The sequence below is a fragment of the Apis dorsata genome, unplaced genomic scaffold (genome assembly GCF_000469605.1).
Source record: "Apis dorsata unplaced genomic scaffold, Apis dorsata 1.3 scaffold_235, whole genome shotgun sequence".
NCBI classification, from domain to species: Eukaryota; Metazoa; Arthropoda; class Insecta; order Hymenoptera; family Apidae; genus Apis; species Apis dorsata.
In genome coordinates this window covers 693,708-708,904 of record NW_006263516.1, presented here as the reverse complement: position 1 = coordinate 708,904, position 15,197 = coordinate 693,708, and the positions used below count along the sequence as shown (strand labels likewise).

The window sequence follows — 15,197 nt, the reverse complement described above, 5'->3', positions numbered from 1 at the left end:
AGAGAGAGAGAGAGAGAGAGAGAGAGAGAGAGAGAGAGTAAATTGTCCAGGGAAATATAAACAAAGAACGCTTTCCGTACGTGTCAGCTGAATGAACAATAGTTACGGGGAAAGTTCTCTAACGTATATGGTACGTTACTGCGAGTATCACGAATGCGCACCTGCATTTCTAGATTGTCAACTATTTGTCAAGGAAACCTTCCTTCGTTGAGAATCAAGTATCCATTTCTCGTAGAGAAACTTATGATACGCGCGAAAACTGCATCTATAAAGTAAGATTTTTATATCGTGAAACAAAATATTTACCCGAATAAATTTCCGCGGATTTTTTTTAACCTTTTTCCCTTGAGAGTAATTTTTTATCGCATTTTCTCTACTTTTTTGTATTTCTTTACTTTTTTGTATTTATTTTTGTTATTATTTCGTGTATCAAAAGATATTGATATATTAATATTGAATAAACGAATAGAAATACAATCAATTACAAAAGTTTTCGTACGTGTTTCTGTAAGTATAAATTACATCATAGCAATACAAAGGTATTCAGATGCTTATTTTAAAAAAATAAAAATAATATTGAAAGTTTAAGGAACATTTCGCTCTCTGTAATAATATTCCATTAATAAAAAGATTCAGATTTAAATAAAACTCATATAATCTACATACTTAAAATTCCATATGAAATAGAAATATTGTTGATTTTGATAACTTTTTGAACTTGAACTCAAATGAGATATATAAAGAATTGTATGTGTATGTATAGAAATCGAATCTAATCTAATGAAAATGAATAATTAGTATTTATTTTTGTTTCTTAACATTATTTTTTATCGATAAAAATAGTTTTAAAAAATTAAATAGTATCAAATATCTTTATATTTATTTTACAAGATATTTTATTGTAAAATTTCTATTGTAGTGTTATTAAAGAAATATAAATATAAAGAATATAAAAAAATATAAATATGTAAGTATTGTGTTATTCCATCGTATTTCAAATTACATAAATGTCGGGAAATATAAATTGAAATTACGTGCCTTAATGGAATATGGAATTATGCTTGAATTAACTAAATTAAATGAATTTTCCAAAATGACAATTTAATGAAATTAATTTATCTTCATTGGTTAATTATATATCTGTTGCAAATGTTGTAGATTTTTTACGCAATTTTTGTTGTTTTACTGCGCAAGAGATAAGAACCTACGCAACAGTTGTTGAGTTAAGCTAACGATCTGGAAATTTTTTGATTAATTGAAAATTAAATGAAGAGTGAATGAGATATTATGTATTTTCATTAAAATATCGAATAATAATAATTAACCGATAATAATATGTATGATGTTTTGAAAAATTATAGTAATTTTATAGTTTTAATTGCAAAAATAAAATATTTGATTTTAATATGATTTTTTATTTTTTTAATATGAATAATATTATTAACCTAAATTATGAGGGATGTTTTTTAGTAAGTGCACTTTAAAATAGAAATGGAAAATTACAATTATATAATATCTTTTTCTAATTTTTTTTTCTTTTCTACCGCGAATAATGTATGATGAGAGCTGTAATAAATAATTTTAATAATCTTGTAATATTTATCCATTTCTTTTTACTATTAAAAAACAGTAGTATTACTAAAATTCATAGATAAGTTTGTGAGAGCTTATTAAATATAATTATATAAATATAATTATGATAAATGGTGTTATTTAAGAAAGATAAACGAACATGATGAAAAAGTACTGGATCAAAAATGATGACGAATGATTTAATATAGAATGAAAATTTAAATGAAAAATTAAAAATTAAATGAAAAAAATCACAAAATTAAAATTATTTATCAACTTTTCCAATGTTTTGAATTTGTTCCAATTCATATTCAGCAATTGAAAATAAAAATAGCAAAAAACAATATGCGTCAATATATGACGTAAGATTTTCGTAACAAATTTGACTTGGAGAGAAAAAATTATAAGTGAAAAAATATGAATTTTTTTTTTTTTTATTTATGAACTTCTTTTAAAAATAATTCTTCTTTTAAAAACAAACCTCGTATTTAAAATTTCACTAAAAAATATATATATAATCATAATTTGATCATCTCTGTTTAGAAATAGATATTTTTTCGACTTTACATTTTCAATTATTTCTTTTGATAAACTTCTTTAACTCAGGATCGATGGATCATTTCAGCATAGGGATTTCGTAATACGTTTTAATGAACTCTAATGGAATTCAATCGGCAGTCCTCGAGAACTTCAACTCCGACGACACATTCGTGTTGCGAATACCTGGCCCATATATTGCGAGGATAAAGCACAATGCTATGATAGATCATCGTGATAATAGAGCTTCCCAGTACCTTGCCAGCATCATAAATAGTTCTGTGTGAACGTGTGTGGATTGATATGTTCTTCGTAAACCCCATAGAATTTCTCGAAAATATCTTCAACGAATTTTCTTATTTTTTTGAAATTAGAAATTAACTTTAGAAATTAAATTTTCTTTCTTTTTCTATATATATATATATAATATATAGGATGTGTAGATAACTGATTTCTTTGAAACTATTGTAGATATTGACATTGATTATTTTTATTTTATTTTAAATTAAATAGTATAATTGAAGTTATATTATAATTATTATAGTTTAGGATAATAGATATATAATACAAATTTTAGGAATAAATATCAGAATAATGGAAGAATCATTGCTGCCATCTTTTAAATGGAATATATATTGATTTTCTACTATTTAAATATTATTTAATAACATTTACTTGAAATATTTCTTTCTATCTATATAAAAGTATCTGAATAACAAAAAACTAATATACTTAATAGTTAATATTAAAATTTTATTTAGCATGAAGATAATTCTTTTTCTATTTCAAAATTCGTTTCTTTGCACCTAAAATAAAAATTATCTTCTGTATTGTTTAATTTTATAATTTTTATTTAATTTAAAAGAAAAAAAAATCATATCTAGTTATATATATATATATATATTATAGTTATATATTATATATTATAGTTTTAGATAAAAGTTTAGATAAAAAGATTTGTAATTATACTATACTACATTATATACATGTATATTTAATAACATAAAATTCATTAAATTGTACGATATAAATTATGTAAAATTTCTTAATATCCTATGCTATTTTTATTAATTTATATATTTATAAATTTTAGAATTATATAAATAAATAAATAATAGATAACAAAAGAGTAAAAGAATAACAATTAATATAAAATTTCAAGCATTAGAAATTTTTTAATATATGAAAAAATATTTCTATTTTTTTTTGAATTCGGGAAAAAACAGTTCCCATAATAAGAGTTCACGTTCAGGTAAGTAAATTCAATCGATAAGGTTTCGGTTACCAATTAAAATTAATTAGTTCGGTTACTAATTAAAATTTCATTTCAATAAATGGAATTCCATCGTATATTATTTGTTTTATTCAAGATTCGAAAGTTTTATATTCAGATATGCAACAAATCTTTTAGAAACTAATATTTATATTTAATTTAATCGCACACCGATAGATTAATTTTTATATGTAATAAAATAAAATTGTTTTCTTAAAACAATCTTAAAAATAATAAATTAATAAATTATAAATTAATAAATTAAATTATAAAATAATAAAAATTATAATAAATAACTAAAACAATGTTATATGTTATATGTTACGTTTATATATTTGTTTTCTTATGAAATAACAATAATAATAATAATAATTGATTAAATTTCATTTTTGAAAATTATCAAAAAAAAAATTGTTAAAAAAGAACACATATGTATATAAATATATATTTTAGAAATTTGGGTTCTTTCTACTTATATATATAAAAATGAATTCCAAATATTTACCATAAAATATAATAAAACAATAATTTCAATCTATTATATGATTTCATTAATAATAATTCCAAAGTATACTGAATAAATATAATAATTTAATAAATCAGCTGCTTTTAAGGTCGAAACAATATTCATTTCTAATCAAACTAAAGCTAGTTAATGATGCATCAATAATTATTTTATAAGTGGAAAATTTAATAGAGCATCTGAACTATAAACATTTTTTAAAAATAAATTTATAATAAAACTTTCCTTAACAATTTTTCTTTTGTTTCGAATTTTATTATTATAAATTTTCACTGTTATTTAAATTCATATAAATCAAATGTTATTGTGAAAGTTCGTCAAAGTAGAGAAATATGTAAATTTTAGATGATAATACATACTGCGAAGAAACTTCTACAAAACTTGAAATACAAAGTCGTGAAACTTTAGAGTGAACTACCAATTTCTCTATGGGAGGAATATAAAACTTTTCGCATTTTTTAACATGTTTAACTTATATTTAATCAATTTAAAAATGTATGAATAACATACAAATTCTATTCAAAAATCATAAAACTATAAAACAAATGATAGAAATGATTTTAATACATACATTGTTTCGATGGATAGATAGAAATAATCGATTGGCTTTATTCTCCAAAAAAATATGAAAATAGAAACATATAGCAGATACATGTGACAAAAATTCTAAAATTTCATATAAATCATCTATTGTACAGAAAATTGAATTTTATACACTTTGACAGCGAAATGGAGATATGCAAATTAAGTGTTAAAAGAATATTAAATATTAATAAATTGTTTATGTAATTATAACATTTCAAAATTTGAAGATATATGTGAAAATATATTCAAATATATATATAAAAATAAGATGTAATATAAAATATATAAATTATTTTACTGATATTATTTATTATTTGTATTACAATAGCTAATTATAATTTTTTCTATATTTTTAATAATAAATTGTTATATTTTATCCGAAAAAATTAATTTGTAAAATGTTCGTTCAGAGCATAATAAATGTATACTTTATTCTTTCCAATATCGTGATAATTTTCTTTTTCATCAATAACTGAAAATTTTGCAAACATTGTTAATTACATTTTTATATTTCATTTTAATTTTTTAAATGTGGAACAGAAATTCTAAATTTTTACTTATATCTATGATTAATTTAATAAATTCACATTTTTTTTCCAAATTTTTGTTACAATTGATAAAATTTTAAAATTAATTTTAATAAAATTTATTTACATTAATATGAGCGAAATATCCCAAAAATATATACAAAATAAAAAACCCCTTTTTAGAATTGTCTAATAATAAAACATTTCTTTTTCAAATTTCGTTTCTTTACCTATTTTCTGTTAAAATACAATAAATTATAAAACAAATGATAAAAATGATTTTAATACGTACATTGTTTGGACAGATAGAAATGATAGTTAGAAATGATCGATTGGCTTTATTCTTCAAAAAAATATGAAAATAGAAAAATATAGCAGATATATGTGACAAAAATTCTAAAATTTCGTATAAATCATCTATTGTACAGAAAATTGAATTTTGTACACTTGCATAAAATCTATTTCATTAATATTATACTTTAAAAAAATATAAAAACGAAGTAACATAATTTCCTTATTAAACATCACATCAATTTCTTGTTTATACATTACTATATCGTTTCGAGAATTTTAAATGTTGAAGTTGCGCATAAAAATCGGATAATTTAACACAAAGTTTGAAGAAAAGGGGAAGGAAAATTCCAAGGAAAGCTATCAGAACTCATGCGAATGCTTTCCTCAAATCGACGTAATAGCAAGCAGAAACCACGCAATCTAGCTGTAGAATTTACACGTATATATGTGGCATACAGCCACGCAATTTGCTGCCACGCCATCCGAATAACCGGCACATGCTAATGGAAATAATTCTGCGACTTCCTTCAAACTTAGTACTTCATAAAAGGATCGTAATTCTTCTTTGATCCGCAATTTATTTTCCTTTCGACGCATTCAATGTTTCTCGAGATACTCTTTGTCAACGATAGCATCGAGAAACCATTAAATTTTTTCAGCATTATATTGATCGTTTAATAAATTAACACGTTTTATGTTAAAATAATCGAATATTAATTCGTTAACATTAATTTGGTTAATCTGTGAAATTAATTTTGCAAGTATTATTAAAACAAATGTAATTATTTATTTGTTTTGATTGTTATTTGTTTTTCTAATCTATAATAATAGTTATTTTCAATCAATTATAGAAGTATAATCTACATACAGAGAAAAAATAGAAAAAAATATTATTGCTGTATGCATATTAAAATGTTGCTTAATAGAAAATTTTATATAACAATTTTTTTCTTATTTTTATTTGTATTATTCTATCTAGTTTAGCTGGAAAAATAAATTTAAATTTATACAATAATATAATTGATGTATGATATACTTGATACGATAATTTATTTATATTATTATGTTATTAATTTTTATTAATTTATTTATTATGTTATTATGTTATTAATTTATTTAATATGTTATTAATTGATAGTAGAAATAACAGTATAAGAAAAATTCATTTAAATCAATTCATTCAAATATCTCAGAAATTGTTAATGAAAATATTAAAAAATATTTTAGATAAAAATTTAATGATTTAAAGAGACGTATAATTTGATGTAAAAGATATTTTCGACATATATAGAACATTTGAGCATCAATTTTATCTTTTTAAATCAATGAATCGATACAGTCAGTCAATGTTTATAAAAAATTACGAAGTCATTCATTCATGTGTTATTAATTAAAAAATTACATTTAATTAAAACGTTAAGATAGTATTTAAAAATATAAAATTGACATCCAAATATCGTCTATAAATTTACATAAAAAATTACATAAAAAAAAATCTTTTACATCAAATTATTTGTCCTTTAAAACAATTAGATTTTTATCTAAAATATTCTACAGAACTATTATCGATAATTCTCGAGATATTTAAGATCGATTTAAACATTTTATATATTTTTATTTATTATTAAAGATAATTCTATTTTTTATATAAACTTATATTTAATATTTATTATAAGTATTTTCCGACATTTTTCGTCGAAAAATTATGACCAATTCATCAGTGAAAGTATCTAAATCTTGAAGATTCGTGATTTTGTATCGAGAAAAGTAAATAGGTTGACTTCCCCCTGTCGATTAAACCCCGATAAAACCTCTGGTATGCAGCATTTCATCCTCGTGAATTATGAAAATCGTATTCAAGTGGAAAATTATTACGAAATGAATACTAGAGATCATGCAATCTAGATAATCTGCGAATTTAATTTCTCCAACAAGAAATAAAAGTATAATGGAAATTGACAATAAGATTGAATAAAAAATCGGTATAAATGACGTTATTAATATTAAGAATATCTTTTTCATTAATATCATCATTATAATTATTTATTTATTTATTATTTTAATTTATAGCGATATATTGATTCAATGAAAATAATAATAAAATATTTTACTGTACTTTAATTTCGTTTTCAATATTAAAATTTAATAAATATATTATTGTTATTAGAATGAAATACATTATTGAATACATTAATTTGATTAATTTTATTATATTAATAATTTGATTATTTTTTATTTTTAATTTTACACGATATAAAAAAAATAAGAAAGTATGAAAATATAGTTAATTCTTCTTTTCAATATGCATAATTATTCATAATTAAATACAAAACAAAATTTCATAAAAATTAATAAACAATATTCGTTAAAAAAGATATATGTTAATGAATTTGTTAATAATAATAATAACAAAATACAACGGCTTAAATAATTTCAATAAATATATATATAACAACAAATTCTACGAATCCAGTACATTTTATAAAATAATTAATAAAAAAGGAACAATTATTCATCACGTATTCAACATCATCAGAACCTAAATATGTAAAAAGTTACGAAGGAATCTATTTGAAAAAAAAAAAAATTACGCAATAATGGATAACGTCACGTAATTTCCAATCAATTTTCAATATTTAGTTAGTCTTCACTGACCAGACATCATACAATCAACGACTAAATTCATTTCGATGAGTGATGACATAATAACCGTGTAATCGAATAATCGTATCTATCCATTTTAACCCAAATACGGAAATGTTATGTACGATTTTAACCACAGGACATCGTCACGATTCCTCGTTTCCTCTCGTTGGCGACCGATTATATGCATGATAAATTGCATATCAGCCGACAGGAAACTTTCTTCCAATTTTTCTTTACTCTGAGAAGAAGTAAACACTCACTTCTTCGATATCATTATGGAGAAATTAATTGCACAGACACTAATGCGCGATATTATTCTACTTATAGAAACCACAAGCTACGAATAAAACTAGTAAAGGCTATATACATCGAACGTTACGATCGATGCATCGATGGATTTAAATCGATAGCTCATATACGTAGAGATGGTAACAAAATTTTAACGAATAATTAAATTTGAAAATAAAATTATGCTGAATAATTTATTATTATTTAAACAAACTTTATTCCTTTTAATCGATTTAATTTTTCAATCCTTGTCCAATTTCTAAGTTATAACGCTGATGTTAAATTGTGCGAGCCATAAATTAAATCCAATTACTTGAATCGATGCCTTAAGAATAAGATTTTTACTCACCACGTCGATGAGCTGGGAGAGTTTTAACTTGATGCACACGCGTAGCACGTCCGAGGTATTCACAACAGGGCGCACTAGTTTGTTATAGTTAGAGAGCAAGTCGTCGTAAAGGCGTTTCGCGTCCGGATTGCCAGCGACAGCACCATGAACCACCAACGCCGAGAGGAACCATACACGCAACGTTTCCCCTATTATGGGGGGCATCGTGAACCCCTGTCTCCTCCACTATGACCGACGCACTAGTCCCCCTCGAGCCCCCGCTCGGGTACACTAACCGCGGACCACGAATCTGTGAAATGCGTACAATGCGTTAATTTCTAGAGATTTTTAACAATTTGCGTTTCAAATTGTAATTTTGTAGAAATTCATAAGTTTCATAATAAAAAAACGCATATTTTATCTCGAGAATGGAAAAAACTCATATCAACTTATATTTAAAAATATAATCGTTTTAAAATATTAAATACTGATTGTATTGATTCTTTTTGAAAATAATAATATATTTTTATAGTTAATATTTAAAAGATAATTTCAAACAATTAAGAAGACAATGTCATATTGCGTAGACTGTTGGATAAAAAATAACAAAAGAAAATTTTGTTATTTAAGGCAAAACGAATATTATAAATGTAAAAATACGATGGATAATATATTGATTCGTATATTGAAATAAATTCGTTATTGAAATAAATGTAATAAATATTGTTACACAATAGCTCCTTAACTATTTATTTATTTACAATAATTAATTTAATCGTAACGATATTCAACGATATACAATAGGCAGAAACAATCTAAGAAACATGACATTAGATACAGAGTGCCGGAAACGCTTCTCGCTCCTCCAGTATTAAATCGATATCCCCGATATTCTTGAGGACTGTGCTTCACACTATGACTATGTGGCTAAAAACATTCGCAATATGTACAAAGTTTTAATATTATTGGTGAGGCATTTTTGGATCAATCAATTCTAAAACGAATACAAAAATTGGTACAATACAATATAAGATAAAAATATGGATTTATTATAAATTATAAGCAATTGAAACTTTGCGTTAGATGAAACACAATGCAATAACAAAAATAATACAGTCTTATTTTATCTAGTAAAATTAATAAATAAGTCTTAATCAATATTTTTAACCTCTATTGATTTAAATTAAACTTCCATTTTGATGAATATATTATAACATCCTGTATACGTATATATCGCTGTATATTATGTAAAAGCAAACTATATTTTCAGATAAATAGAATAATTAAATTGGTTTTATAAATATTTATATTATATCGTTGCATATAAATATCCACCTTTATTTAGAAATAAAATCTTATGTTTCCTATAGTATTAATCTATGCAGTTTATTATATTTACAGTAATTAATAATTATATACACGAAACAATATACTTATATATTTGTAAAGATATATTATAGAGAAAAGTTTCAATAAAATTTCAAAAATGAATATACATTTAGATTGGAAATAATAACTGTTCTATATATCTAATATCTATCTCAATAATATTAGACGAGATTCATAGACAAGAGAGATAGGCAACAGATATAGAGTATTTCTCCAATTATCTGAATTGTCATGATTCCAGATTGTATTGGTATGATGGGTGTGCGATCAATCTAACCGTGGAATGTATTGAAGTATCTATGAAATGCACGAATTCCAATGCCTTTAAATAGCGTTGCAATGATATTGGTTGTATCGATATCTTCACTTTATGAAGATATTTCATTGATCTTACATATTCAATGAAATATAACAATATAACATCGGAATGTATATTTAACAATATGTATTGTACAATAAAATAATAATGAAACCTCAAATTTATATAAATATTTATATAAATATATATAAAGTAAATATTTTATAATATCTATTTATATTGCATCATTATATTATAATGTATTATCAAAAGATAATCCACATAATAGTTAGAATCTCTTATATGTATAATCCTATAATTATTTGTCTCTTAAACAAGTGCATGTGCATATTTTGTAAAATGATCTGATAAAATATAAATTAAGTTATAAATTTATTAGATATTAACATATAGTATAACATACATAACTATAAAACAGACAATTAATTGAATATATATAACTAATTAAAAATAGACAAATCTATCAATTTATTATTTATAATATTTATGGTGTGTTTGTAATATAATATGATTTTATATCATCGATTTTTATCCGTAACTTTCCGGTAGAGAATGTTGACAACATTTTTCTGAAAATATTATTCTCATATTTTATGAGATAAACTGAATTTAAATCTCGTACAGGATAAGTGAAAAAAACTTGGCAAGAACTATCGAATGGTTTATCTTTTTTATTGGCCACGGCACAGGCTAAAAAAGTACTAGATGAACTATCTCAATTGAACGCTTTATCTTCAGAAATTAAAACGTTTCATTTTTAAGATCTAAAAAATTTTATCCCAAATATCTCTGAAAACTCATAAAAAATAATATCAAAAATAAGAAAGAAAGAGAGAGAGAGAGAGAGAGAGACAAACAGAAATATTAAAATAAATAATTTTAAATTTCAATCCATAATAAGAAGAAAATATATAAAATTTATTTATAAATGAAATACACAAAAAAAATATTTTATTTATAAGATCATTAAAAAAGATTATTTTTAAGAGATTTAACTGACTGACAGAGTCGTATATATTGACTTATACTACTTATACTTCTTTTAATGCCTTATATATTAATATTTATAATACGAATAAATGTATATTTATATACATAATATTTTTAATATTATATTATATAATAATATTTACAATTTCTTTTTCTTTTTTTTTATTATAAATGCATTAAATTTAATACATAATATGTCATTTAAGAAATAAATAATGTAATAAGAGAAATATTTTACTATGATCTGTTATTCAATTATAACAGGTAAATATATTTCTCCAAATCATCCAAATATTAAAAAAATACTTAAAATATATATATAAATAATATAATATATATATAAAATAATATACTTAATATATTAAATAAAATACTAAAAAAATATAATTAAAATATTAAAAATACTTACTACTTAATAATTACTTAATAAATTAAAAATAATATTCAAAATGGAATAAGAAGCGAATACATTAAGATCTATTAAAGATACTTAACTTTATTTACTTACTATATATACATCAAAGATTACCAACTAATTAGGAAAGCATACTTAACATAAGAGCAGCAAACACAATCTCAATAGCTGTTCTATTCTTATCGGCAAAGTATGTGATGTATTATATAAAGATGTTATTATATCAAAATCTATATTTATAATGTAAATATAGATTTTAAGATATTTTCAAAATGAGAATTATATTATACTCGTCAAAATCAATAAAAATGTCATCATATTCCAATGACGATTCAAACGAAGCACAAGATGAGATAGAAGAAAATTGTCTTCGTGCTGCGAAGAGAAATAAAATGATGGAAGGGCGAGTGAGATTAAAAGGAAAGACAAAATACGCCTTCGCCTATCGTTGAAAGGTACAAAATTAGATACCTAGCACGCTCTAGAATATAATTTAAATAACTTAATTTATCGCACATCGGGTTCGCGTTAATGTATATTAGGAGAGTTGCGGTAATCATATTTTCCCTGACATTAAAAAGCTATTAATATTGTCGTGCAGCTTACTTTAAGTTTCAAGACTGCTCCATTTGCTATGCATCTGCGCCATAATAAAATTTCCATGTTTCGCACAATGGTATGATACTTGGAATCAACTTGGACGCCATTCATAATTACATTAATTATTTTACAAAGAAAAACTATAATCATCTAAGTTATTTAAAATTCTTTTTTTTTTTTATACTTAAAAAAAAGATGATTTGTCAATCTGCACGAATGATTTATTATTTTCAAATTTATACAGAATAATCATTTTTTTAATTTAAATTAATTTTTAATTCGTATATTTCAACTTTGTTTTGAAAATACAAACAATTCTATATATTATATGTATATATATATATATATATTAATAACAATCTTACATATTTTCTTCAATCTTAAGAATTCTCAAACTAAGAAAGATAAAAATAAACAATTTGATCGAACTAAGTTAGATTGAAACAGTCATAAATAAACAATAGATGTTAAAAATACCTAATATATATATATTAGCTATTACATTCATTTTTAATATTATTTAATTATAAATAATATATTATTTGAATATTTTTATTAACATTTAGCATAAATTACCTCTTAATTAATAAACACTCCATATATAAAAATGATAATCTTCTAGAAACCACAATGGCAATAATCTAACTTAACCTTAAACGCAATAGGAATTAACATTTTCTAAATTACATCTTAAATGAATGATTCCTCGATTGAAAACAATTATCGCGAAAGATTATGGAATGAAAACGAAGGTTGGAAAGGAAAATACGGTTAATTTATCATGAAGCAAATAAGAATTTAAGCGGTATTAAAGGACAACGAAGTGTTGTGCTCGTCATTTCCGAGTGCTACATTGCGAGTTGGCAAGCGATTGATTGATTCGCGTATTTCGCGAAAGGCCATTAGAGGAAAGTACGTTGCAATTCAACGAGATAACCGCTGGATGTAAATTCAAGCCTATACCTGACAGCATTTAATCCGATTTTCAACGATCGTTATGCAGGTAGTCTGATCAGTCCAGGTGAACCACTCATCGGTGCTGGGATTAGGATTAACTCAATGGATTTTCCACTTGAATATCAAGCTGGCAACTCGTGCATTTTTCACTTACAAATTACACTATAGATTAGCATTCGTGTAAACGGGAAAACAATATCGAATCATGAATAACTACTTGATAGATAGATAGAGAAGATGATAAAATGATTGCTAAATGGAGATTCTTAAATAAAAATAATAGAGGAAAGTAAATAATATGAAATAATATATAATATGAAATAATATATAATAATGTAAAATGGTTAAGAATCTTAAAAGAATCTTAAAAGAATATTTGACAAATATTATTATATATTAGTATGAATTCATATTAGTTATGAATTGCTCCACTCAATTTGGAATTGTGCATTGCTGTGATTTATCAATCGAAAAAATTAGAAACGTTGAAAATTAAAGTTCTCAAATATATTTAATATAAAATATTTATAAAATTACATATATTTTTTTTAATAAAATATTGATGTGTTTATAATTCTATTAATTAATTACATTAATTAATTAATTACATTACATTTTTTTGTTATAGTTTATTTATTATTAGAAATCCAGTGCAACGAAGCATTAGCAAAAGCTATGGAATGAAGAAAAAACAGTTGAAGCCATAAAAATGGTCCGAACAAACATAGATCATGTGTCTAATATGTACGTTAACTCTAACAACTAGCTGGTGCAAAGTTTAATATATTTATTACAAATAACTATTTTTTATTTAATTTCATTTTATTAAATATTATTAAATGTAACATATAACTAAAATTTTGTAATAAATGTTGTAATAAAAAGAAGAATTTTTTGTTTGTTTTTTATGAAAATATTGTTATTTATTATTAGTATTCTATATTTAGATAGTTATTTCATTTAATTCAATTTATCTTTCTTTAATATTGATAATTATTTATAATGTTATAAACTTAAATTATTTTAAAATGAAAATAAAATTTTATATAACATAAATATGTGATTAAACTACAAAAATCTTTTATTTCTTGCAATTGATTTGCAAGAATTCGAAAAACAATATATATATTCCATATTTATTCTATATTTGACTATTTTCCTCTGCATTGTCATTTTTTTACAATAGCTCAAAAAAATATTCGAAGATTTTTTATTTTTTATTGAAATATAAATTGATTTTTGGCAATTTTTTATTTTTAATAGAATTTTCTGATTGTGCAGAGTACAATGGATTGGATATGAAGCAATTTTTTTATCGAAGTATCACTTTAATAAAGGAAAATATAAAAAAAATTTTCAAACAAAATTGTATATGAAACTTGACAATTTTGAAACTTTAGGAATTGATTTCATCTTCTGAAAGATATTTCTCATCAACAAAAAAATTGTTCTATGTAATATATTTTTTTTATAATGTATAAATTTTCATTAAAATCAGAATTTTCGAATTAGATGAATTTTCTTGTAAAATAACTCTTAAATATTTTCATGAACCACTATAGTTCTAGTATAGTTCTAGTATAACAAATAAATAATAAAAAAATAAAAATGAACAAGTTTCAAGCGCATGTAATTTTCTGCGGCACTTTAATATCTGCATTAAATTAAGAAATTTTCTTCAAATTTTTTCAATAATATAATTTTCATTTATTATCTTGATAAATTATAGTATATTTAAATATTATGATATATTTTTATTTTATGCATTCATAGATATCAAAAATATTATCAACTTTTATACATAATTATCTTATGTTTTTTTATATAATAATAAGTAAAATTATTAAATACATATATTTTTTACATATATTTAACAGAAAAATTAAATTTTTTATTCATAAAAATTAAATTTCATATTATCTCCAAATTTTTTCAATATAAAAATATATTGTAA

At 22.6% G+C, this 15,197-nt stretch overlaps 1 protein-coding gene across 7 annotated transcripts in view; it reads right to left on the bottom strand.

The window, feature by feature from the left end:
* LOC102672345 (acetylcholine receptor subunit alpha-like) overlaps positions 1 to 15,197 on the bottom strand; it is a 277,309-nt gene that overhangs the window by 259,597 nt on the left and 2,515 nt on the right. For 5 of the 7 annotated variants that reach the window (XM_006615784.2, XM_006615785.2, XM_031510520.1 and 2 more), the window contains one exon: positions 8,595 to 8,883. In XM_006615784.2, the coding sequence (XP_006615847.1) occupies positions 8,595 to 8,798 (204 nt within the window). In that variant the 5' untranslated portion in view covers positions 8,799 to 8,883. Of the gene's footprint in view, positions 1 to 8,594; positions 8,884 to 15,197 lie in introns of those variants that run through there. The other 2 variants (XM_006615787.2, XM_031510523.1) reach the window with 2 other exon arrangements.